General features: G+C 42.7%; 1 protein-coding gene across 2 annotated transcripts in view; it reads right to left on the bottom strand.

The window, feature by feature from the left end:
• ASAP2 (ArfGAP with SH3 domain, ankyrin repeat and PH domain 2) overlaps positions 1–27,955 on the bottom strand; it is a 120,739-nt gene that overhangs the window by 81,134 nt on the left and 11,650 nt on the right. For both annotated transcript variants that reach the window (XM_069975706.1, XM_069975708.1), the window contains exon 2: positions 8,439–8,511. In XM_069975706.1, the coding sequence (XP_069831807.1) occupies positions 8,439–8,511 (73 nt within the window). The remainder of the gene's footprint in view (positions 1–8,438; positions 8,512–27,955) is intronic.

Here is a 27,955-nt window from a genome sequence, read left to right as displayed (position 1 = left end):
ATAAGGAAGAAAATAGAAAAAAAAAAATGTAGATGCAAAAAAATCTCCATTACACTACATAAACAGGAGACTGACAATATTACTACTGAGCGGTAAAGAACATTGACTGATACAATACAGATGGGAATATTGACTTGTGGATTTCTCATGTGCTATGGATTACAGTGGCTATTACATCAGGGCCGGACGACTCCCCGGAGTCAAATAGCCAATGTTCAGGGATACATTATACTATTATCCATAAGTCACCTATGACCGCACTTGCTTCCTCCATTCATGCAATGTTTGCAGAAAAGTATGGAAATATCTATTATGTGAAAGAGGAAGAGGATTATGTAAAGCACTGGCTCCAGACATGTAGTTACACACACACTAGACTTATCTTCTCCAGCCTTTGTTTCTTTCAGTGGAAATGCCCTTAAAGGGGAACTATCACTAGGTTAGATGCTGATAGCCCCCATAGCACCGACGATGCTGAGGAGAAAGGTAAGACCCATACCTTCCTCCTCGGCGCTGGTCCCGCGCCATTAGTCAGGGTAAACTCTGTTCCAGAGCACTGTTAGGAGCAATACCACGGACCCTTCATTGATCATCATTAGAAGAGGCAGGCCGGTTGACACGGCAGTGCTCCTAAAAGTGGGACCAGCGCTGAGGAGGAAGGGAAGACATTCCTCCTCAGCGTTCCCTGTGCTACAGGGGGCTATCAGCAGGGTAGATTGTCTAACCTGCTGATAGTTCCCCTTTAAAGGGGTCATCCATGTTTGTTTTTACTCAGAAACAGACTCCCTCTTGTCCTCAATTTGGGTGTTCATTTAAAGTGAATGGAGCTAAATTGCAATAGGGAGGACAGAGTGGTGCTGTTTTTGCAAGAAAGTAGCTGTGTTTTTTCTAATCCTGGATAGAGATGTACACAACTTGAGCACACTCGAGTTGGATCACTCGACACTTGAATACCAGTGGCCGACATAGTTGGATGCCGTTGGATCCAGGACTCCCTAGGCCTGCATCCAACTTCTTCAGCCACCGCTACTCAAATGCCAAGTGATCCGAGTTGAGCTCATCTCTAGTATTCACTTATGGAAGTTGCCTGTGCCCCATAGCAGCTAAACACAGCCATCTCCTAGATCTCTCTCTGAACACTAAACCTAACACCAGGCATCACTAAGGCTTACTGTCCCTGCAACTATCCCCATCACAACCCTGCTCTACAGGTTTCTTACAGGGAACCATTCACATTAAAAATGCAGTCTATTCTGCAGGCAGCATGTTACAAAGTAGCTGGAGCTGAGCAGATGGTTTTAAAGTTTTATGGAAACTGTGGAGGACTATGTGCCATTGAGGTGAACATTGCCTACAAAGGTGCGTGGGGGTGGGCCGACACTACAGTGCAGCAGCTGACTGCCAAAATAACCCGAAGCGGTCAGATGCGCGTCTAATACTACAGGAGTTGGATAGTCACTGCATCGACAGAAAAAAAAAACTTTCATTTTCACAGCAGTATCAGGATGGATCCTCTGATGGTCGGTAAAGAGTTGCCTTCTCCGATGAGTTATGTTTTCTGCTTCACTGTACGGATGGACATTGAAAGGTCAGGCGAAAAACATCAGAGAACAAACACTCTGCAGGAAGAACACAAGCTGGGGGTGGCAAGGCTATGGTCTGGAGGATGTTCTCATGGCATTTTCTATCCATATGGAGGCGCTCTCAGCTGATCTGGCTATAAATATATCCATATATCACATATACCTATACATGCCAATGGTCTTCTCTGGGGCGGATGGGATCTTCCAACAGGACAATGACATGTCACATGGCTAGAAATGTCCAACATTGGTTTGACGAGCAAGACCATGACCAACTCCAACCCTGGCCCCTAACTTATCAGAGCTGAAACCAATTGAGCCTCTGTGGGACCACCTCAATGGTCGTGTTCACTCTATGGAGCCTCCAGCAGCTGTGAGATGGATGCAGTCAGCATGGCTCCAGGTACCTGCAACCCCTACCACGACCCTACAGAATGATTACTCTGGATATTATCTGCTGGTCAGAAAACTGTGACTCCATTATAAGTTATAGCAAATCTTCTCCAACAAAACTATACACCAATCTGCTCGGCTCCTCCTGGTCTATATGGAGCCGTCTACAAAGCACAATGCACTTTTAACGTGTCAGGATCCCTTTAAGCTTGTTTTCAGCATATGGTAGGGAACCTCCTTGACGGTACAAAGTACCAAGAACTATGCCTCCATTTTCCGACTTCTCGTATGAACCGGTCACCCCAGAGCTTCAATCTTATGGAAATCATCTTCACATGAAGAAGCAGTTCTACAGGTTTAGCCACCAGTTTACCAAGTCCCTAATAGGGCCCTAAGTGAAAACCCTGCCCCTACAAATCACAAACGCAGTGCACCATTAGGGATAGTAATATTACAGCGTCCAGCCCTGCCCTGGGGATATAATATGAATCAAGAAAACATATAGCTGGTATGTAAGTGCATGGGATGCTGAAGTAATTGTAGATGCTCAGCGTCCATAAATCAATCTTAAACAGTGGATTTACACCTCCTTCCCCAGCAGTTTCCATGTGAAAGCCGAGCGGAGCTGTGTAATTCTGGTGGATAACACCAAAGCAATCTGTGCTTAAGCATTACAGAGGGCAAGTGGCCCCGGATCAAAGGCTGCAGACAAGTGGCAGCACTCCAGAAAATCCAGGCCCCGCGCTAATGGATTCTGCCGCTAACAAGGTGTCAGATTATTTTTAAAGGTGGCTTCTACTAACACCGCGGGTTACTGACGCAGTTAACAATCCTCCATGTGACCCGCTTGTGTATTATTCATCTCTGGGACCTGCAGATAATGGATGTGCTAGTTTAAGCAGGGAGAAGACAAAAACTTAAGTTTTATACTTAAAAGGATCAGATATCTATAAAAAAAAAAAAAATTAATAAAACCTTTCTTCCAAGCTGCAAGATATTCTGTATATGGAAATGGAGAAGTCAAAGGGGTACTCCGGCGACAAATCTTTTTCTTTCACATCAACTGGTTTCAGAAAGTTATATAGATTTGTAATTTACTTCAATTTAAAAAATTTAAATCTTCCAGTAATTATCAGCTGCTGTATGTCCTGCAGGAAGTGTTTTTTTTTTTTTTTTTTTTATATCATTCTGACACAGTGCTCTCTGCTGACACCTCAGGAACTGTAGAGAGTAGTAGCAACCCCCCACAGAAAACCTCTCCTGCTCTGGACAGTTCCTGTCACGGACAGAGGTGGCAGCAGAGAGCACTGTGTCAGACTGGAAAGAATACACCACTTCCTGCAGGACATACATCAGCTGATAAGTACTAGAAGACTTGAGATTTAAAAAAAAAAAAAAAAAAAGTAAACTATCAATATGTATAACTTTCTGAAACCAGTTGATTTGAAAGAAAAAGATTTTCTCCAGAGTACCCCTTTAAAGGAGAGGGACTTAAAAGGGTTGTCTAGTTTAGAAAACATTCTTTTATATACTTCCTATCAGAGTATTCTGAGTAGGGGTCCCCAGTTCGGGATCCTCATATTTTGGTGGAAGCCGTAATAAAGCGCATCCTGCTCTATATTACAAAGACAACCCACTGATTTGAATGGACACTGTGTAACGCCTAATTTATCCTGTAGGGGTGCTGTAGGGACACAGAACACCTACAGACTCCAGCTGATCATTAGGAGGTCCCAGCAGAGAGACAATTTGGTATCAACTTATTGTCAAGAAACCCTTATAAAAAAGAAGGTGCCTTTACCGTGGTTTCTAATGACAGAGCACTAGATGGATCTCCAACAGTTTTACCAAGCTGACAGATATTGATGCCAATATTATTTATATGCCAATAATTTCAAAATGGTATAGGTCCAACCACTGTCATCTCTACCAAATGCTAGAATAAAGTAAAAGGGGCACCAGTAAGTATATCTCCTTATATCTCTTATAGGCCCTGCTCAGCTTTTTCAGGAGGCTGCATGGTTAACAGATTGTACTGGCCATCCAGCTCTGCCAAAGACTACAGTAAGAGGGGCACAACATGGCAGAACTCATGTAAAGCTGCCTTAATGTCCCTTAAAACATATACTAGCAATTATTCTCAGTATCGCTCTCTTATAGGCCCTGCTCAATTTTTTCAGGAGGCTGCATGGTTGACAGATTGGCAGAGCTGGACGGCCAGTACAAAGACTACAGTAATAGGGGCAAAACATGGCAGGAATCATGTACAGCTGTGTGAACCCAGCCTTAATGTCCCTCAAAACATATACCATAAGCCATAGACCAGCCTTTTAATAAGATAAATGAAGTTCATACTAAATGCTCAACTTATAGAAGCCCTTTACATTCAGTACACAATACTGTGCCAAGCTTACGGAAATGAAATAGTAAGAGAATATAAGCTAAAAACAAGCAAATAGGTCACTTCCATTTAGACGGATGCATTGTGCATGCATGGGCCGACCCCATGTGCATGAAGATTAGGTATTTGGTATGTAAATGACCCCGATACATATGCAAATTGCCTCCCGAGATCGCATTGGGTAAAATAAAGAAGAAGGAGAATAGCAGCGAGCAGGCTGAGCACGCTTCTGTGCAGAATATCTCTGCATTCCTGAAGCGTGAGAGATTTAAAGGGCCCTTCAAGGAAACAAATAACTAAAGCCCGAAGATCCTCGCCCGCTGCGGTTTCAGGAGTCTCAACGATTCTCTGGGAACGGATAAGATTATTTGTGTGCACAGTATATATTCAGCAGTTTCTTAAGCTGGATATATATATCTCCATCCAAGATAAGCCAACTCTCCTGATCTCCACACACACGGCACGCTCAGCTTAGTTGAGTGTGCATGTATATGTGGAGATCAGGAGAGTGTTTGGCTTATCCGGCATACTTTATATATACGACCATGCACACAATTTTCTGTGGGCAGAAAACACCTCTGCTTCCAAGACAGAATCATCTCAGGAGTAACAGATCGCTCAGCCAATGAATGGCCGCAGTGCTGTCCCAGTCTCAATCAGTGATTGGCTGAGCAGGCTGTCACTCCCAGACGAGTCTGTCTTGGAAGTGGAGGCAGGATCGTTCAGCTGTAACGCAAAGATAGTGCAGGAGGGCACAGGGGGTGCACACAAGGGTTGGAATAGGCTGTTTGTTAAGTTCTGCGCCAGGGCAGCAATATACTAAAAAGTTTAATCTGAGCGGAATACTCCTTTAAAGTGTACCTGTCACCTAAAAAATGTTTTGCATCTTATAGAGTGGATCTGGGTGTTTAGACCCTAATTGATGACTAGAACTAGAAGGGGGAAGTATGCAGCAGAGCGCTTCTCTCCCTGTTGTGTACAAAACCAAGATGATCCCATAGACTTATAATGGGACTCTGAAAACTCATACATATTAATGAGAAAGCCGCTAAAGTTTTTCAACCAACCTGTCCCAATGTCCATATTCAGGGTTGATGTCCAAATCTACCAGGCGCCTTAAAGGAGATCTGCCTTGATGATCCAACCTTATATGTTGGGTTGGGTTAACACTACGTTTTTGCAATCAGTTTTTTTCAGACGTTTTTGTGTGCATCTGTTTTCCATTGACTTCCATTATAAAAAAAACGGATCATGTTTTTTTTTTTTTTAACGTACACAAAAACGTAGCTGACCTTACTTTTGTGTACGTTAAAAAAAAACAGATGCATTTTGATCTGTTTTTCTTTATAATTGAAGTCAATGGAAAAACGGATGCACATAAATCAATCAGTTTTTTCCATCCATTTTTCATAATTTTGCAAAAACGGATTTTAAAAACGGATTTCAAAAACGTAGTGTGGACCCAGCCTTAGGGATGTATCATGCATGCAAATGTGCGTACAATCTATAACATGTAGGACGCCATAATATTATATCTATTATTATTCTCCCCAGGCGTATGTTTGTAATACATGGGCACCATATGGCAGCATATATTGCCTCTATAGTAGCTCCCATGTCAATCCAAGCTCTGTAGATGGAGCATACAATAAACAATACAGATTAGTAGACAACTTTGAATAGATTTGCTATTCAGGATCCTGGGTTGTGTCACTGTAAAAATATACTGGAATATCTACTTTCAAAGAAAAAAAAAATGGCGTTTCAGTATACAATATAAGGGAGAGCTAAATTTTCAGCAAGTACGTCTGTCATCACGGCAATCCATCCGGCACAGAGTGTAGTGGGATTTGTAGAAACCCGGAAATTAATTTTATATTCCTTGGAGGTTAGTCATTATATTTTATGTTCCTGTTAACCTCTATTATATACGTGTGGTAAACCACATTCTGTTCTCCTCCCCCAAATCACCACATACACTCTCATAGAGGGAAACAGTGCACCAGAGTGTAGGAGACCTCAGATATATATATTAGGCCTGTGGTGTGTAATAAGGATGTGTGTTAGGAGGGGGGCACACTCAATACTGAATAATGACAGGAAAGATCATATCGAAAGGGAAAACAGAGGTCCATTGACCCCTCCCCATCACCACCACCATATGCTAATTCATACCTCCTTCTTTTGGAGGGACAGTCACTACTTTTAAGTCCCTCTTTGCCTCTTACATGTCCCTCTTTTTGACCTAGCAATTAGATTTGCATTAACATATTTCCTTGAAATTGTGGTCTAGGTTACCGACCACCACTCTGATCCAAGATTATTTTTTTTTGCATGAATCTTTAAGCATTGAGTCATTTTTTCCTATGGTTATAATATAGACATGAAAAGATATAGGGGGACATTTTGTGTGAATGCATCTTTGCAACGGGCCTCTCCACACCCGTTGCGCCCGAGGGGCGGGGAGGGGGCGCGAACTCTGGGTCTGCTTAATTTATCATTTTTCAAGCTGAAAAATTATAAGGAAATCTACACCAGCTGGTGCACATGGGATTTATGTAGAGGCATTGCACCTCTACATAAAACCTCAGAGCAGCGGCGCTGCAGGGACATTTTTAAGCCTGACGCAAAAAACCCTGGACTTAATAAATGTCCCTCATAGTGTCTTATACTGTATAATATATACAAATATACATATACTGTAGCTATATACACCAGCCAGACCACTGCTTTTAAAGTAGAATGGTGGTTTGTAACCAAGACAACAAGCTGTAAACAAGGGAAGGAAAAGAGCAGCATCTCAGGAGAAGGAGGCAAGTATGGTAAATGCAAAAAAAATGAACTTCTTTTTAATACTGAACACATTTTTAAATGCATAAGGTTGTCAGGAAATGTAAAAACTATGGGGGAGATTTATCAAACATGGTGTAAAGTGAAACTGGCTCAGTTGCCCCTAGCAACCAATCAGATTTCACTTTTCATTCCTCACAGACTCTTTGGAAAATGAAAGGTGGAATCCGATTGGTTGCTAGGGGCCACTGAGCCAGTTTCACTTTACACCATGTTTGATAAATCTCCCCCTATGTATATTGCTAGGAGTGGGTAAAAAAGAAAAAAAAAAAAAAACAACAATTAGCCTTTACTCACATCTCTCGGTTCCCCTGCAACTGGAGTGCTGATCCTCTTGATGCCCAGTCCTCTCTACTATTTCCTTCTTCCTAACAATGTGTTTTCTTAAAGAGGAACTATTAGCAGGTTAGACGAATCTAACCTGCTGATAGCCCCCAATAGCGCGGGGGACGCTGAGGAGGAAGGTATGCGTCTTACCTTCCTCCTCTGTGCCGATAGTCAGGGTACACTCAGCTCCAGAGCAACCTTAAAAGCACTGCCACTTCACCCGGCCTGTCCCTTCTAATGATAATCAATGGAGGGGGCGGGCCAGATGCCGCCACAGTGCTCCTAAAGGTGCTCCAGAGCAGAGTTTACCCTGACTGACATTATGAAACTGGCGCCAAGGAGGAAGGTAACACGCATAACTCCCTCCTTAGCGTCCCCGGCGCTATAGGGGGCTATCAGCAGGTTATATTTGTCTAACCTGCCAATAGGAACCTCCAGGCTTAGCCATTCACTGGCTGCAGTGGTGTTTTGCCTTTGGATCAGGAAGTAGCAGTGAGGAATGAGCAACAGGAGCAACCGTACAGCAGATGATGGGAACTAGGAGAGGTGAGTATAGTTTTTTTTTAATTTTAACCCACCCCAGCCATATATACACTTTTTAATCCCTGCACACCCCTTTAAAAGCAGATTTTCTTGCATTTTAGCACTTTTACAATCCAGCCTAATACACCGCACATGGAATACACATTAAAGGGGTGATATGAGATGCAGTTTATGGATTTAACAAACAACAAGTAGCAGCGACACCCCTAGGACATGCTGACAACAAAAGTGTGAAAAGCCTAAAACCCGGAGCTTATAAAAGATATAAAAATAATCCATCAATGCGTTCAACATTAAATCTGTGAAGACAACATGAAGTCAGGCAGAAGCGTCATACATACCCAGCCCAGATGTGTTAATGGCTTTTACGGACTTCTTCATCTTGTAGAGAATTGTGCGGTCGACATCCAGGGCCTGTGAGAAAACACGAAAGTCGATATGTAAGAAGGAGCGCCTGTTACTCAGTAATGCATCAGCCGGCGAGAAATGCTTAGGTCAGCAGAATAGTGATAGACCGGGAGACTGTGCTAAGTGCAGACACACGATCAATACGACACTTTCAATTAAGTCTGTGGTCGGAAGCCACTTAAGGAGCTGAGTATTTATTTCATGCTGAATTGCTGTGAATATTACAGGGAGGGTTAATGGAGTTACACAGCCATACATTAAGGGCAGTCGTTTCCCATCGCTTACGTAGCACCAATGTATCCTGCAGTGTTATATACACACTGGCCCCATTCATCAATGCTGTCTAACACTTAGACAAAGTAAGCCCCACTAGCTTGTAATAAACTTGGCGCACCCTTAGAAATCTTCAGACTTTTTATACCAACTTTAGCACACTGAAGCCATTGGTTTGCAGAGGTCAGATTGCTGGTACCACCATGATCAATGAAAAAGGGGTTCACATGCCCCTCTAGTGATGGAAGCAGTGGCCTAACATGCATGTTCAACTCCATTTAATTGGGGGGGGGGGGGGGCAAAAACATACACTCATGATGGGGGTCCTGGAAGTCTGACACCCACCAACCAATGGCTTCAGTGAGCCCACTTATACTAAAAAGGAGGTGTCAAATATGGGACACCTGTGGCTGCAGCTTATTTGCCCTTTAGGATGCATACACACTGAGGAAAAGGGGCAGAAATTCCAAGCAGAATCCGCAGTCCACCTGTCTCTGTGGCTCAATGTACAACATAGGGCGCCTCCACTCTCTGCTGAAAGAATTGACATGTCAATTCTTGCAGCAAAGAGAAGATTATCGACTAGGAGTGTTGCAAGATTAACCCATGTAAAAGTGACAGATCACCTGAGGAGCAAGATAAATGGGAGTCTTAGTAGTCAGACCACCACCAATCAGTTTGTCATCCCCTATTCTGTATAGGAATATCCCTTTAAATGTTGGTTTCAACAAACTCTGCATAGATCAACATTACAAGCGAATATAGGAAACTATCTTATCAGACAAAAATGCTTCCTTCTCTTGTTATCAGGCATTTTTCCCTCCTCCCCCCTCAGCTGTCGTCCACTCTGAAAAATCAGCCAAACAACTATTTGTGCCACTAAGCCCTGGATAAATTTCACACATTTTGCCGTCTCAATCATGGTGCCGTCACTGGTAGTGTAATTTCATGATTCTTAAATAAATCTATGTATTGAACCTGTCAGCAGAACACAGTCACAGTCTGTCCATAAAAAGTCCAGTGTTGACAGCAATGCCTTGTACCCTTAATAAATGGAAAATCATGTTTATGGATAGAAAACAATATTTCCTAGTACTAGTTTCAAAAATATTAGTGTGAAGTCCTGAGTCACAACATGCTGGGTGCAGCCTGTCACTTGTGAGAATGGAGCGAGGATGGAGGTCACTGGAGGCACAGCTCTGGGGACACGTCTGGCTCGGGCCTAACAGTGCAGACAGACCGCCTAACATCAGTGCCAGGTAAGAGAGGACTACGATGGCTAAATCTAAAATAGTCCATGCTGTCCTGTAATACGTCCTCCTTTATTTTCTGACTTTAAGGAAAAGCTGCAAACTACACAAAACTATATACAGTGGTACCTTGGTTTAAGAGTAACTTGGTTTAAGAGCGTTTTGGTTTAAGAGCTCACATTTTTTCAAAATTGTGACTTGGTTTAAGAGCATTGCTTTGGTTTAAGAGCCCCCTGTACTGGGTGGGAGCGTGAGTGGGGGGGGGGGCATGGTCTACATAGTGTGGTCTACAGCACTGTACTCTGACCTAGGAAGTCTCCCTCACCTTCCAAATCATAGCAGATCCACTTAAGGTTGGGGCTTACATCAGGGGACAGGACTGTGGAGGTAATCTCTCCATAGCTGTAACCCCTCTCTCCCTGGACAGAGTGCTGTATCTATGTGCCCACATATGTCCTGCTCATTCCTTTATGCTCCCTGCAGTCTGTCAGCCCTTGTGTTTCCATTACTGTACAGTAACTTATAATATCACATATTCTGCTGTTTCTGAATGTTTGTTTCATTTGTTTTGCATGTTATTTAGAATAATAAATCATTATTTTTGGGGTGTGGAACCAATTGTCTGCATTTCTATGATTTCTTATGGGAAAATTTGCTTTGGTTTAAGAGCGGATTTGGATTACAAGCATGGTCCCGGAACGAATTATGCTTGTAATCCAATGCACCACTGTATATATAATATATATATATATATTTTTTTTTTATTATACACACAATCACACATGCACACTTCAGAAAATCGTCAAGGATTTATACTGACAAATATTCTATGTATTCTGCAGGGGACATTACACAGGTGGCATCACTGGGAATGTCAGCTTCCAGTCACAATGACTGCCGCTCTGCCTGGCACAGGATTACAATGGACAGCAGCTAAAACCGAAGTGGCAGATATTTACTTCCCTCTCTCCATAGGAGCTATAAACCTGACTTAGGAGGAGATATCCAGCGGCAGCTCCTAATAATATGGAAGAGAACGATAGAGAAGATACACAGAGCGGATACAACTGCTCCTATTAGGATTCTGGCTCAGAGAAGCCGTCATTACAGAAATAGAAACCTAAGGCGGTGTTAAAGGGGTTATCCAGTGCTAGAAAAACATGGCCACTTTCTTTCAGAGACAACACAACTCTTGTCTCCAGTTCAGCTGCGGTTTGCAATTAAGCTCCATTCACTTCAATGGAACTGAGCAGCAAAACCCCGCCCAAGCTGGAGACCAGAGTGGGGCTGTCTCTGGAAGAAAGTGGCCATGTTTTTGTAGCGCTGGATAACCCCTTAAACAAAAAAAAAAATACAAAAAAAGAAAGAAAAATCTAATAGAATAAAAAAATAAAAATGGCAGTTTTCGTCAGAAAAGCACCACACATCCATAGGTTATAACTTGTACTGTAGCTCAATCCCATAAAAGTTTAACTGCAATATCCTATACCACCCATCTCCACAGAGAGGCAAAGTAAGGGTTCCTCCAACAGATAAGGTTGGAGGACAGAAGGATCAGCATGAAGGATTTCCACTGCCTGATCCTCTTGTTCTTAGGTGAGAAAAACCAAGGAGTCTGGCAATGGCTTACCCCACTATTTTCATGGAAAAGACATGTAGGCGTATAGAGGGGGGCAGAAAACACATTCACTCACAATTTGTTTGAGCGACTCAAAATATAGTAGACTGACAATTTTATTGATATACTAAAACCAACCACTACAATAACGCCCCCTATAGACGGAAATATGAACCAGAACAAAATACATTTTTCACAATTTATTTCTCAGATCCTTCTTGTCTTGAATACCAGGAAGCAATACCAAAAACTATGCAAAAGTATTACATCAAACAAAAGAAATGAAGGTTGTAAACCTCCTGCTGTAAAACTCCCATAGACCAAAGGCACGAAGAGGAAGAAGAGCTGACAAGAACAGGTCCCTGAGAACTTAAAAACACTTGAAAATGCTTGGAATTCCTTTAAGATAATAACCTTGTATTTTACGAATTCTTTCCTTCTTTCTTTAGAACTATAGTATAAACCATAACAGAAATGTCAAAAATTTTAATCAATCAGTGTCTGAGTTTTCAGGCAAATATCTATCAGGGAGAAGCACACGGCTGAATGACAAACTCTTTATACCCATGACCCATAACTATTCTATACAGCTCCGTCCTTATTATCATAGCTGCATAGGTATTGTTACCTAGAGAGCAGATAATGGCACTCTCATTCTTAGTGAAAAGACCAGTTTTTCCTTCCCAGAGCGATTACAGTGGGTGTGTGAGGAAAGAGAAGACGTTAACTGCAGGAACTCAAAACTCCAAGCGCAACCCCCAGGAATGTCAGAAAACAGCGCAGAATGTCACTGTGGTCCGGAGAAGTGGGCAGCTGAGCAGGTACAGACCACAGCACCCGGGCACACTGTTTGTAGGGAGAAAACTTCACTTATCTATCACATAGGGGGGTGGCACTACTAGAAGGTCCCTGATATAATGTAATGGTCAGGGCTGCTCTATAGTCCAGCAGTCCCATAGATAGTCCCCATTCTCTGGATTGGACCCCAACCAATCAGCTTGTTATGCCCTATTTTATGGAGGCCACATGGGGTTAGAGCAGTTCTGCCCCAAATTAAAATTTTTCAGGGGTTTTGTGCATTACACAATACCTACATATTAGAAGGGTCCCTTGATATTAAAGGAGTTATCGAGCGCTACAAAAACATGGCCACTTTCCTCTAGAGACAGCAATACTAGTCTCCAATTTGGGTAGAGTTTTGTAACTCAGTTCCATTGAAGTGAATGGACATTAATTGAAAACCACACCTGAAGACAAGAGTGGTGCTGTCTCTGGAAGAAAGCGGCCATGTTTTTGTAGCGCTGGATAATCCCTTTAAGACAACTACAAATAGTCCCCCACACTGGAGCCCACAATGATGATCTAATGTGTGGCGAAGCCAGATGGAAAGTGTTAAGTTTCTCTAAAGCACAAATACACAGTCCATTCACTTTTAGGACATGACAGGTCCTCTAAAGCAGGAGACTTTTTTTGTTCATGTACTGCAGGACAAGGCAGGTCCTCCAGAGCGGGAGACTCTCCTTGGTTAGGTAATGCAGAAAAAGGCAGGTCCTCCAGAGCGGTAGACTCTCTTTATGTAAATCAGGACAAGGGCGGTCCTCCAACATGGGAGACTCTCCTTGGTTAGGTAATGCAGGACAAAGCAGGTCCTCCAGAGTGGGAGACTTTTTTTGGTTAGGTAATGCAGAACAGGGCAGGTCCTCCAGAGCAGGAGACTCTCTTTATGTAAATCAGGACAAGGCCGGTCCTCCAGAGTGGGAGACTCTCCTTGGTTAGGTAATGCAGGACAAGGCCGGTCCTCCAGAGTGGGAGACTCTCCTTGGTTAGGTAATGCAGAAAAAGGCAGGTCCTCCAGAGCGGTAGACTCTCTTTATGTAAATCAGGACAAGGCTGGTCCTCCAGAGCAGGAGACTCTCTTTATGTAAATCAGGACAAGGCTGGTCCTCCAGAGTGGGAGACTCTTTTTGGTTAGGTAATGCAGGACAAGGCAGGTCCTTCAACGTGGAAGACTCTCTTTGGCTAAGTGATACAGGACAGTGCAGGTCCTCCAGAGTGGGAAACACTCTTTATTTATGTAATACAGGACAGAACAAGTCGTCCGTACTGAAGGACGCCCTTTACATGTACTTTCGGTTCTAACCAAGAGATGACGATCATTCTAGGATACAGATTTTTATATACTTTACCGGGGAATTCCTCCATTCATGAACAATTGCCAAGCAAATGCCTATGATAACATAACAACGGGATTGTTAGGATCATACCATGCCACGCCTTCAGTGCGCCCCTTGGATCAACCCATAGTTTATTCTTCCGAGCCCGCCCGTGCAGGCTAGTAATGTTTGCCGATGATGTTAACGTTCAACTGGAGATCTACATACAACATATAGGCTCCTCTATTGTTGGAATTGCCGATGCTCATATATAGGCCATAAATAACCTATTCCTGGGGCTAGATTCATATGTAGCACATACTATATGCCATTGATCTGTATTGGCAGATCGAGAATCCACAGCAGCAATGTGCATAAGATTTTAAAAGGGATATTCCCATCTTAAGGGTACAAACACACACACCGTATATGCAGCGTATTTACTGCTGCGACACGCAGCAGATTAGATCTAAATAACTGAACACAGCATCAAATCTGCTGCAGATCTGCTGCGTATACGGTGTGTGTGTTTGTACCCTTAGGGTGCGTTCACACCTACAGGATCTGCAGCAGATTTGATGCTGTGTTCAATTATTTAAATGAAATCTGCTGCAGAAAATCAGCTGCAGATCCTGTAGGTGTGAACGCACCATAAAGGGGTTTTCCTGGCTTAGAAAAACAAGGCTGCTTTCTTCAAGAAACAGCGCCACTCCTGTCCTCAGTCTGTGTAGTATTATTTTCATTGAAGTGAATGGTGATTAATTATAATACCAATAATAATGGCGCTTTTTTGCAAAAAAAAAAAAAAAGTAGCCATGTTATTTCTAAACCTGGATAACCCCTTTAAAACCCCCTCAGACTATAGAACCTATACACACGGCATATCTATGTACATACACGATGACGTCAATTCTCAGCAGTCATCACCTACAGTCGAGTTGCGGAAAAAAAAAAACTAACACTTTAGGCGTCTGATCTAACAAGTTTGCTGTGTTAACGTGTAATTTCTCTTTAAATAACGTAAAAATTCTCTAAAATAAACACACAACCCCAGCAACAACGCCGACGTCTCGCTTTAACAAATGGACAAATGATAAGAATAGAGGCCCCCGAGCCGGACAGCTTTATCTCCCCCATCACTATCAGCCATAGGTAAGTAACATGAAATTATTCTACGCGCCAGGTCTCGGCATCTAAAGAAAGAACAGGATATGAGAAAAACAGAACAAAGAGTTGGAGGGGCGTGCAATAAAATTAAGAATTTTATTTTTCTATAATAAAGCTAATTGAGGCTTTTACATTTATATAGGTATAACCCTTTCTAGTTGATGAATGCAATAGCAGTGTTCTCCAACCTGTGGCACTTCAGCTGTTGCAAATCTACAACTCCCAGCATGGCCGGACAGCCAGCAGCTGTCCAGGCATGCTGGGAGTTGTAGTTTCACAACAGCTGAAATCAGATTGCTATAAATCCTCATTAGCTGTTATTCTGGTTGTGTTTCAGTCTTCACTGCAGTTTTTGCATTGCATTCAGGTAAGGCTTGGTGCACACTACATTTTAGCGATCCGTTTTTTTCATGTCTTTTGCAAAAAAAACGGATAGAAAAAACGGATGCATGTGTGTGCATCCATTTTGATCCGTTTTTCCATTGAATTCCATTATTGAAGAAAAACTGCTCAAAACAGATAGTTTTTCTTTTTTAACGGACACAAATATGAGGTCGAATACGTTTTTGTGTCCATAAAAAAAAAACGAATCCATTTTTTTAATAATGGAATTCAATGGGAGAACGGATCAAAACGGATGCACACATATGCATCCGTTTTTTCAATACGTTTTTTTGCAAAAAACGGATGAAAAAAAAAAAAAAACGGATCGCAAAAACTTAGTGTGAACCCAGACTAACTTCTATGGGGGGAGGGAGGGGGAGGTCACAAGTGATGATAAAGCCACACCACCCACGAACGTGTATAAATTTACCATGATGATAAGTAATTTGTCCGTAATTACTCCAATCACACAGTATTTATTACAAAGGGCGGCGTGGGAATAAGACGGGCAATTTTACAAAGAACCTTTTCTTTAATATTTCACAATGGAGGGCCAAGAACTTGCACAGTCCACTAGGGAAACAATCCACATGCCATAATAACCCTTATCAGTGAGACCTAGATCTAGTTTGTACCAGATTATTATGAACCATTATAGAAAAACATGTAATTAAAAAATGATATCACAGTTTTATTTTGTGATGTCATAGTGACATCACAACTGCTAGAGTCCATATTCTCTGCTGTGCCTAGTTTCGGACTGTCAAATTTCTAGAGGCTGAAAATCAGAAGAGGTTAAATAGAGCGGCAGTAGGCGCCCTATAACCAGGGAGACATGAGACCCTATTATCGGTGAAGGCCTCAGGAATTACCCCTCCCCCATCCTGCTGATAGTCCTTCATAGAAAAACCTCTTAAGTGGTTATCCAGGATTAGAAAAACCACAGCTATTTTCTTGTAAAAACAATACCACCCCTGTCCGCAGGCTGTGAGTGGTATTACAATTCAGCTCCATTCACTTTGAGTTGCAATACCAAACTGAGAACAGCAGTGGTGCTGTTTCTGAAAGTGGCCATGTTTTTCTAAGCACGGACAACCCCTTTAAGATGACAAGTGTTGGAAAACCATGACACAAGTGTGAACACAGGCTTACACGTGCATGATAAGGTGGCCGCAGACTATATTCTAGAGTTCAATGCAACATATATAATAAAGGTTGGGTGGGTCTCCTGTTTTTAAACTTTTGCCTGATAGTCGTGGCTTCTCGTATCCTAAAGGTGCCCATACATATGGGCCAAGCACAATGGTTTTTGTGAAAATTGCTGGGGAAGAATAGTCTGGGGTCTTCTAAAAAAAAAAACACAGATGGGACATATAATGTCAATGAGCGAACCGGGTCCGGGTTCGAGTCCATCCGAACCCGATCGTTCGACATTTGATTAGCTGGGGCTGCTGAACTTGAATAAAGCTCTAAGGTTGTCTGGAAAACATGGATACAGCCAATGACTATATCCATGTTTCCTACATATCCTTAGGGCTTTAGCCAACTTCAGCAGCCACCGCTAATCAAATGCCGAAAGTTCGGGTGGACTCGAACCCGGTTCGCTCATCTCTAATGTCAATGCCTGATCCTTTTGGTCTCAAGGATGATAAACCACCAGTGGAGGAGTCTGGCAGCGGCTTAGTCCTCTCTTCCTAATAAATACATATGCATGCTTGGCTGAACAGAGCATACATGAGTATGGAAAAACCTGGAGAAATATATGTTGACAGGAAGTGTAAGTATACATATAGGGGGAGATTTATCAGACATGGTGTTAAGTGAAACTGGCTCAGTTGCCCCTAGCAACCAATCAGATTCCACTTTTCATTTTCTAAAGAATCTGTAAGGAATGAAAAGTGGAATCTGATTGGTTGCTAGGGGCAACTGCGCCAGTTTCACTTTACACCATGTCTGATAAATCTCCCCCATAGCTTCCATGTCCCTCTATGATCAATAAATATCTCCACAAGAGCACGAGGGTGTGCTGCTGCCACCTTCTAGGCTGGTGGTCGTCAAACTGTGGCTTACCAACACTTGCAAAACTACAACTCCCAGCATGCCTGGACAGCAAGGCATTCTGGGGGTTGTAGTTTTGCAACAGCTGGGAAACCAAAATCACATATGAACTATTAGAATCATCATTCTAATAACACATTTAATTTGAGAACAAATGTGTCCGACCACCAACTACTCCCCCCATCATCTAATCCCTATTCAGTATAACAAACAGTAAGCCAACTTGCTGGGTCACGTGACGGAAACTTACAGAAACTCCACCATAAAGCGGAGTGTTCCAAGGCGGAGCGAATCCCATATTTCATCACCTATAGATTAACTTGTGTGATTTATTCCAGCACCATGCAGAGGGAATTGCAAAGTCTGCACTGAACAAGCAGGAGGGATTAGTGTATGAGTGATGTGCGTGACCATCCTCTCTGATGGATTGTATTTTATGTAACTGGGGCAGTGCACAGAGCTTTTCCCAAGCAGATACACCACCAATCCATTATTCTGGGTGACTCACTGGATCGCACACAGTGCAGCTACCGAGCATCTGTGTGAATGCAGACTAAAAACACACAGAACTATGGTATACCGCTATAATTACGTTATATGAATTACAAGGGATGTCCATTGATGACCTATTTTACTAAAGATACATTGGCGGGACTAGCCAACTGTTGTGGGGCTAGGACTAGCTAACTGTTGTTTGTGTGTAGGGGGATTAGGGGTGCTAAATGTTCTAAGGCTAAGAACACATGAACCCTCGGCTAAGCAGAGCATTCATGCGTATATTAGAATGGAAAAAATATAATAAAAAGGTGTATGGGTCACCAATAACAGATCAATGAGGGTCCTACTCCCAGCAGCCACACTAGTGAGCTAGCTGACCTTCCTTGATAATGAAGCACAGCTCCATACATTTTTCAGTGGCTGTACCTGGTATTGCAGCCTGGAGTAGCAGAACACAACAAAATGGTAGATACAACCACAACAAAATGGTAGGATAGGTTAAAGGGATTATCCAGCGCTACAAAAACATGGCCACTTTTGCACCACTCTTGTCTCCAGTTTGGGTGTAGGTTTTAAAACTCAGTTCCATTGACGTAAATGAAGCTTAATTGGAAACCACACCTGAACCGGAGACAAGAGTGGGGCAAAAGTGGCCATGTTTTTGTAGCGTTGGATAACCCCTTTAATAATACCAAATTAGAAACCCCTTTATCCCTTTTACAGACAACGATAATCTAGCCCACTGTAAAAATGCCACTCAGCATGTGAAACCAGCGCAAAATCTGATTTCGAAGTCCTAAATCCTAGGAGGAAACCCCATTTTTATGTTTGCTGTGATACACTAATGTTACGTAACATTCAGTAGGACACAAAGTGCCGTTCTCCTCAGATCACTATAGAGAGAACACTTCCATATGTCCCAGTGTCCAGGATACACCCTATTAATAGGATTATGTAACACAACAATGCTAAAAATACCGCCAAACTTTCAATGAATACGGGTCATGGTTCAAAGTGACGATACCGTGGGATCTGCCTTCAGGAGCAAATCATTAATTGTAGGGTCTCGGAGTAATAGAGCAAACATATTATTATAGGAAATCTCCAGGCTCAGCCACCTTGCAGCCGATCAGCAGCGGCAATGACTCACCAGCCGTCTCTCCAGCACGCAGATGGGCTCAGGCCGGGCCAGCCAAGAGATTTATTACAAGACTCTTGGCTGCAAACACCGTAATAAAATAAAAATTACATCATGCGGAGTAGGATGACATCATGCAGCCGGTGTTATAAGGGATATGAGCTCTTGAGGTTAAGCACGCCAGGCACAATACCAAGTATTCCAGAGAAGAGAGGCTTCCGCAGAATAAAGGGAAACTGCAGAAGTTAAGAGGGTCTCTTAAAGTGGAACTTTTCCCGCAGATGAATAGTTACCACATAGGTTACTAATTGTCCGTGGTCTGAGGCATAAAGAGCTGTGGTTTTGAAGAACCCCATAATAGAAATATTATATTTTCAAGAATCCTGAACTTGATTATTGAATTAGCTATGTCAACATCATGTGGCAGAGAGTTCTATAGTCTCACTGCTCTTACTGTAAAGAATCCGTATCTGTGCTGGTTCTTTCCTATAGTGGTAGAGGATACCCCTCTTGTCATGGTTAAATTTCTAGGTGTAAAAAGATCACTAGAAAGATCTCTGTACTGTTTATTAGTATATTTGGGTTGTACTGTATATATGTATAATAAAAAAAAAAAAAAAAAAAAAAAAAAAGCAGCCTTAAAATAGGTTATTAAAAAAAGCTGCTCTTCTCATTACAAAAATCATTTTTTTAATATAATTTTTTACAGTATGCGAACTCAAGTTCTGTTTAGAGAATGTTCACGTGCCATTTAGAGAACTTTCGGCATTTGATTAGCGGTGGCTGCTGAAGTTGGATTAAGCCCTAAGGGCCCTATTCCACCGGACGATTATCGTTCAGATTATCGTTAAATCGTTCGAATCTAAACGATAATCGTTCGGTTGAAATGCAGTAACGATTAACGACCGAACGAGAAATCGTTGATCGCTTTATAAGACCTGGACCTATTTTTATCGTTGCTCGTTCGCAAAACGTTCGCAAATCGTTCGCATTGAATAAGACATCGTTCGGTCGTTCGCAATAGATACGAACGCAATAGCGAAGAAATACGGAAGAAGAAACGATCGCAATTACGATCATAAGTAACGATTATCGTTCCATGGAAATGAGTGAACGTTTTCAGGTCTTTCGCAATAGCGGTCGTTTGAGATCGTTAACGATTATGCTAACGATAATCGTCCGGTGGAATAGGGCCCTAAGGCTATGTGGAAAACATGGATATAGTCATTGGCTGTATCCATGTTTGCCAGACAACCTTAGAGCTTTATCCAAGTTCAGAAGCCCCAGCTAATCAAATACTGAACGTTCGGGTTCGGATCGACTCGAACCCGAACCCGGTTCGCTCATCTCTAGTGCCATTCATTTCAATGACGCTAATGATAACCAGATGGATAGGTCAGTCAGCACTGTGCATGTCAGAAATGCTATTTCAGAACAGAAAAGTATACCCCCCCGAAAAGCACAGTTCATGATGCCTTCTGAGGATACCCTTACGTCTTTTGGGACGTTTTAGCCCATGGGCCCTATTACATCAGACATACAACAGATCAGCTGACAGATTTTTTTGAGCCAAAGCTAGGAACAGACTATAAACAGAGAACAGGTCATAAATGAGAGACTGAAATTTTGCCTCTTTTCAAATCCATTCCTGGCTTTGGCTTTATAAAATCTGTCAGATAATCTGTTGGTGTTATAGGGCCCTACTGCTGACACCCCAACTAAAAGTTCAGCGTAAGCTACAGAGACATATTCCCATTAAGAAGAAAAGGCCGCATATTACACACAGCTTCACACGTATTCTGACTAAGAAGTGAATAACACACCAAGTAAACATCAGCTAACAGTTTGGCTGTAATTCTACAAAGCAGAGTTAGGCCATGTTCACACAACAAATCTTTTGCATAAATCAAGGCCGTTGTTGTTATTTGCAACACCGGCCGTGATTTATGCAAAAGATACGTTGTATATAAATAAATGAAATCCCAGCCGGAGAGTATACACGTAGTATACGCTCCAGCCGGTATTCCAACCGGCCGCACGAAAAACTGACTAGTTATGTTAGTTTTGTGTGGCCGCTGTCCATTGAAAAGCGGTCGCACAGACATGTCAGTTCACACAATGGAGTACGCGGATGCTCCCGCAACCCAATACAACAGAAATTAAGATCATCCGGCCGGTACTGCAGTACCGTCCAGGATGATCTTTAGTAACACCGTGTGAACATGGCCTAATGATGTGTTTACACAAGGAGTTTTTGAAGCCAAAGCCAGGAATGGATTTGAAAATAGGTGATATCCCAGTCTTTACTCTATAACCTGTTCCCTGTCGATAGTCTGTTCCTGGCTTTGTCTTCAAAAATCTGTCAGATAAATCTCTGTGTAAACACACCATTAGTTAGTTGTCCTGTATCAGATGACTACACCGTGTTAAATATTTCACTTCCCACAATGCAATTACCGGGGCTTGCTGTTACTGAATCTGGTTACCTATCTTCAGGCCTTTTTCACAGGGCGATAGGCCGATGCTTGAAACCAGCACCAATCTACTAGGCCGCCACTCATTTAGGGTCCTTTCACACAGCTCAAAGACCACAGGCATGGTCGCAGGATCGTTCATGGAGAGCTACACTTTTATCATCCCTTTTATGATCCTTTTTAGTCCTTTGTTGGATAATTGGTAGAAAAAATTATTTGTTGTATATACAGCCTAGAAAAAAATGCCCTAAAATAGCTCGGGTGTAAACTCTGTAAGCAGGCCTCCCTACCTACATAGGCCAATTAGAATACCGGTTCTATGGGGATACAACAGTTTTGTGATGAGAGGGACTCAAGCCTGACTTGTGTAAACCAAGACTATATGGCATTAAGTTAATCAACAACTTGTCTTGGCCATTGAGGGACCTCTTCTTCCAAGGTTGGTCATGCACACCCACAAATATGTGTAAAATTATGTGCACACTATAGATTTTCCACGGAGATTTCAAGGGGATTCCACCGGGAGGCCTTCTCTTAAAGTTCTGCCCGTTCTATACACGCAATGATATTTGGCAGCTAGTTCCACCATCCACCCAAGGAATTGACACCTCAGTTTTTGTGCTTACAAATATCATTGAGTCTATTGAACAGAAGGAGAAATTACGTAGTGTGCACGTACCCTTACTGACCAAGGCATCCTCACAAGAACCAGCTGTGCACCATTCCTGGTAGTACCATTTTGGATGCTGTGAAACAAGAACTCAAAGACTGAGTACCTAAAGACCACCTACTGAACCATTTGGCACTTTATGGACTATTTCCTAGGGAACATTCTGTTAGGACCCAATGGATTCTAATAAAGTCAATGGGGTCTGCTGGACACCGTTCATGTTCAGTGTGTAAAAGGTCTTAAGAAATATTCTATATATCCAGCACTTAAAGAGTTATTCCCTATCCATAGGATAGGGGATAAGTGACACATCCATCTAATGCAGTCACCGAAATCCCATAGTCATCCGACATGTATTGAACACACATCTGATAATAAGATCCCCCTCATACCACAAATTAAAGACTTGGGACCCCCCCCCCCACACACACACACACACACCGAAAAAAGAAGTGTTAACATCATTACATCACAACCCCAGCCGCCTCAGCCCATCTCCATGACAGTTTTCAGGAACAGCGAGAGGAAGGAACGGGCCACTCTGAGTAATTCACATGAAGGAACGTGGGAAAAGAAAACATCCCGTAACTTATTCCTACCAGTGTAGATTGCGTGTGCAGCCGCCATACTATAAATACATAGAGTGTACGATGGGGACTTTATGTTGTGGATGATATCTGGAACAGGACGGACATTCCCGGAGAAATAAACAAAAAGATTAACGGTTTAGGTAGATTACACAAACGGTGGAAAATATGGCAACTGGGCTATAACAAAAAGCTTGTAAATGTGGGATTAGACAGGAGCGGGCGGACTGAGGAGCAACAGATTCTGATCCCGGACAACTAATAAACTCAATGGACGTTTACCCACTCAGATTTTACTTGCACAAATCCACAAAAAATCGCCAACGTGTGGATTTATCCAAAAATTTTGCTTATTTGTATTATAGAGGCAAATAACGGTAGACGTGTCAGGAGCCATATTCGTCACGTCAGCCGCAGTCCGTTTACTGTATACAACCTTCTATCTGCCAGGATAATAACATAATAATAGACTAGCTGCAGAACAGACACTTAGCCATGTGATAGCGTCTGCCCAGACAGACCTCATAGCAGGTTTTCTGGCACTTTTGGGATATGGACAAAGTTTCCATACATAGACGTTTCCATGGTAGCGCAAGATATCCGTACTTCTATCCGCAACGTGCTATAAAATATATATTTAAAGCATAGCAACGCAACTCATGAAAAGATGGCTTTGAAAGGTACATAAAACGGGCAGAACCGAGTCTGTTGTACATGATCTCAGTGAATGAGGTTACCATTTTTAAAGCAATCTAGATATTTAGGGTGCCTTCAGACACCGAATCCGCTGCGGATCCAGTGTCAGTTCATCCCTATATATACTATATATATAATACATACTCGCAGCGGCATCGACATCCCGCTACGAGCATGTAAGTTAACCCCCCAGTGGCCGGAGCATACATCACCTCCTCCCTGCTCCGCTTGCTTCGGGGGTTTTCGGCAGGACGCCCCGCTCAGCCAATCACCGGCCATGGTGCTGTCAAGTCTGAGCAGCCTGTCACCCCCAAGATAAGCTTGTCTTGGAAGGGCGACTACAGACAGCGGGGGACACCAGAGGAGCATGGAGGTAAGTATAACATGTTAGTTATGTTTAATTTTGGAGCACTGGATAACTCCTTTATAGGGGTTCTTCACTTCGGACAATTCCTACTTGTTAGAAAAGTCCTTGACAATCAATGGAGCTGCATCATAGAGGGGTGGGGGTTTTCTCCCACTGGGGACGGGCCAGCCCTCCTCCAGGGTTTCACCTCTGTTCGGTAACAAACCGGCGACGTGCGCGGGAACCAGGCCACGGTTCAAAAAAAAGCACTGCGAAACTTAAAGCAAATGTACTGATGTCTGACATCAGGTGAAAAAATGCAGCAGACAAATACAACCTTGCTTACTTGTCTGCCCCAGTTTTGAAACCACCAAAATCCATTAGTTTTATTTGTCTGAAATCCTCTCCTCTACTGTGTCCTTTCACGTCATTCTAGTTCAGCTGCGTCTCAGTACTACAATTCCAAGAATGCATCACAGCCCTCCCATCCCACCTACTGCCCTCCATACCACACCTGCCAGTTTCCTGCTGTTGCAGAAAATTGCACCTGCTGTATTCAATTTCATGTCTGCTCCTCTGTTTGTGGCACTGTTCAGCACAAGGCAGCATGCTGTATTCGGACCTCATGTATATGTGTATAGGACAGGCAGAAGGTAATGTAGGCTGTAAGGGGCTGGTCAATAATTTTAAAAAGAAGAGTAGCAGATTTTGCTGCAGGTAATCAAAACAATATGGTGGTTTTTAATTTAGTGCAACGAGAGAAAGTAATTTTGGGGGCATTATTTGTATACAGTAATCCACAATACAACACCTGCGTATTTTATGTAGGATTTTCACTTCCACCAAACGGAAGTCATTCCTCCATGGTTGTTTCCAGCGCAAACTTGCAGTAAGCATGCAGCATATTTCTGGATTCTGGATACTCTTATACTATACCAATATATAGGGATTGAAGACTACAGTATAACTACCGTACTGGTAATTTGTATGTTATTGCTTTTTACATTCTAAATATAAATCAAGCAACGATTAACCCATCAGCATACTTTTTTCTAGAACAAATTTTTTTTTAGGCCTTTTTTTCCTGTAGTCTAAAAATAACGGTCTGCGGACATACGTGCCTCCTTTGATGGTGGCTTTTCTCTTAGCGTACTGCTCTTATCACTGCCTTTGTTCATCTGGAAGTAAATTAGGCTTCCCATTTCCATTGCTTTCCTGAGTCTCGACAGCGCAGGGCTGGAGGAAACCTTCATGCCACATCAATGTCACTTGTGCTCACAAGGAATGTCAGAGGCTAATCTAACGTCAGCAGCGCTGCCCCCCTGACAAGCCTCGTAGGCCTCTCCTGTACCTTCCGGACAGAGCCAGGGCGAGCAATGCGGCGCTGACAGTGACTACACGTCTGCACAGGAGAACTCTACTATACAGGCTCCAAATGATCCCCTTAATGGGTTTATCTGGGATTAGCATAGCTACTTTCTTGCAAAAACCGCACCACCGTCCTTAGGTTGTGTTTTGCATTACAATTCATCTCTATTCACATCAATGGAACTGAGCTGCAAAAGCCACACTCAAACTGAGGACAGGAAAGGTACGGTTTCTGGAAGGAGGATGCTATGTTTTTAGAAGCCTGGATTACCCCTTTAAGGACTGTCTTTCCTTTTCTTTCATGGAGCCATAACAATTGATTTATCCTTCAACATAGCATTATGAGGGCTTGTTTTTTGTGAGACAAGTTAGATTTTGGTCATAGCATCTATGGGATCAGGGTTAGAATGGCATCAGCGCCTGTGCCATTACGATGCTGTACTTGTACGTCTGGTCAGCACTATATATACAGCACATATCAGGTTTTCTTATGGTGCGTTTACACAGAGAGATTTATCTGACAGATCTTTGAAGCCAAAACCAGGAACACACTATAAACAGGGAACAGGTCATAAAGGAAAGACTGGGATTACTCCTCTTTTCAATTCCATTCCTGGCTTTGGCATCCAAAATCTGTCAGATAAATCTTTTTGTGTAAACGCACCATTACAACATATACTTAGGGTCCGTTTACACACACAGATTATCTGACATATTTTTTGCAGCCAAAGCCAGGAATGGACTATAAACAGGGTACAGGTCATAAAGGAAAGACTGAGATTTCTCTTTTTTCAAATCCATTTCTGGTTTTGGCTGCAAAAATCTGGTTGATATCTGTCAGATAATCTGTGTGTGTAAACAGACCCTTATAGTAACCGATCTACAACACATGCTAGGTGTCCCACATCAAACATTGCATATGTTCTCATTCCACAAAGGCCTATTTACAGTACCCCTCTTTAATACTATGGCCCCTGACAGAGACCCATAATACTAGGAAGCCATGTGAAGATGATAAAACCTTACAACTGAGCGTGCCACTTATGTATAAGGCACACACATTTTATAAGCGTGTTACACTTCTGTTTTGCATTCCACCATCCATTGAAATCGACGGGAAATTCCTATGGGGGGACAGAAGGCAATAAGTAATTCCAGCAATGCATCCATTACACCATCTTTAAAATAGCGCACACTCTTTTAGTGCCATTCAATGGCAGAACGGATGCATTATTTACACAGTCTCTCACCGAGCAGCCCTATGCATATCCATCCTCAGAAAGCTGCAACCCTGGTGGATATTGTTCTTTCATGTACTGCCCAGATGGCCATTCATTTTAATACTATATTTCCTCTATAGGGGATGCGGCATGTAAAAGGAGCAGCCAAGGCCCTATGTTCTTGATGAAAAACGCCATTTAAAGGGGTTCTTTAAAATCAACTGGTTTCAGAAAGTTATAGAGGTTTGTAATTCTATTTTAAAATTACAACTCTTCCCATACTTATCAGTTGCTGCATGCCCTGTCGGAAGTGGTGTATTCTCTCCAGTATGACACAGTGCTCTCTGCTGCCACCTCTGTCCATGTCAGAAACTTTCCAGAGCAGTAGCAAATTCTCATAGAAAACCTCTCCTGCTCTGGACAGTTCCTGACATGGACAGAGGTGGCAGCAGAGAGCACTGTCAGAATGGAAAGAATACAGTACTTCCTGCAGGACATACGGCAGCTGATAAGTACTTGAGATTCCTAAATAGAAGTAAATTACAAATATTTATAACTTTCTGAAACCAGTTAATCTGCAAGAAAAAGATTTTCACCGGAGTTCCCATTTAACCACCTAGCTGCTCATCCCGAGCTGTGCTTGGGCATTAGGAAAAGAGTAGTCTATGTATCCCGAGCACAGCAGGGGCAGTGTGACCATAAGAAGCCAGATTGGGTCTAGGGATGTAATTTTACATACCGAGTATGTAAACTAAGTAATGTGGATAAAGGGTTTAAATGTACCGTAGGCCCCAGAGTTATACACCAACTTTCTATCTATTTCAGCGTACTAGTAATGAAGTGACATTATACGCTGTGGGCAGGATCGGAGTGGGGCAGACATCTGAACAGTCTAGACATCCAGCAGTAACTATGAGCAGGAGAGAAGAACAGCAGACGGCGGCCTGTGTCGTGAGGTGGAGGCCAGGCCCGGATTGCACAAATCTGATAAAACACGACTTCCTCAATTACCTGTGAGAAAGCCAAACCCCGCCCTGGTGTGTCACCAAGCCACCTAGAGCCATGGCTGCTCTCCCTGACTGGAGGAGGAATGCTGCAGCTGCTCCAACACGCCGCACCAAATTCCTTCTCACTGAGGAGACTCTCACGCATTTCCACCCCAAAACTATCACAACTCAATATCATACATGCAGACACTACACATCTTGTATTACTCTTCCCTGAATGCTCTTTTTATCGACCAAATGACTCTCAAACCAGAACTTCAATTTACGATAAATTCCGCCAATTCTCCGAGGTTTCTATATATATTCTGCAGTAAGTCAAAGCTCCCTAACCTGTGGTCCTCTATCAAGGGCAAAACTACAACTCCAATAATGCTCTGACAGTCAAAGGAGCACGATAGGAGTTGTAGTTTTGCCACAGGGTGCTAGGCTCCCCACCTGAATACACATTACACACTAGACAGTAATGGCAAACCACGGCCCTCCAGCTTTGGCAAAACTATCATCTTCATCATACCTGGGCCGCCAAAGCCATATCTTTGGTTG

This window comes from Dendropsophus ebraccatus, chromosome 6, assembly GCF_027789765.1.
Source record: "Dendropsophus ebraccatus isolate aDenEbr1 chromosome 6, aDenEbr1.pat, whole genome shotgun sequence".
In the NCBI taxonomy this organism is placed as follows: domain Eukaryota; kingdom Metazoa; phylum Chordata; class Amphibia; order Anura; family Hylidae; genus Dendropsophus; species Dendropsophus ebraccatus.
The sequence above is the reverse complement of the archived record's forward strand: the minus strand, read 5'-3'. Positions and strand labels throughout refer to the sequence as shown.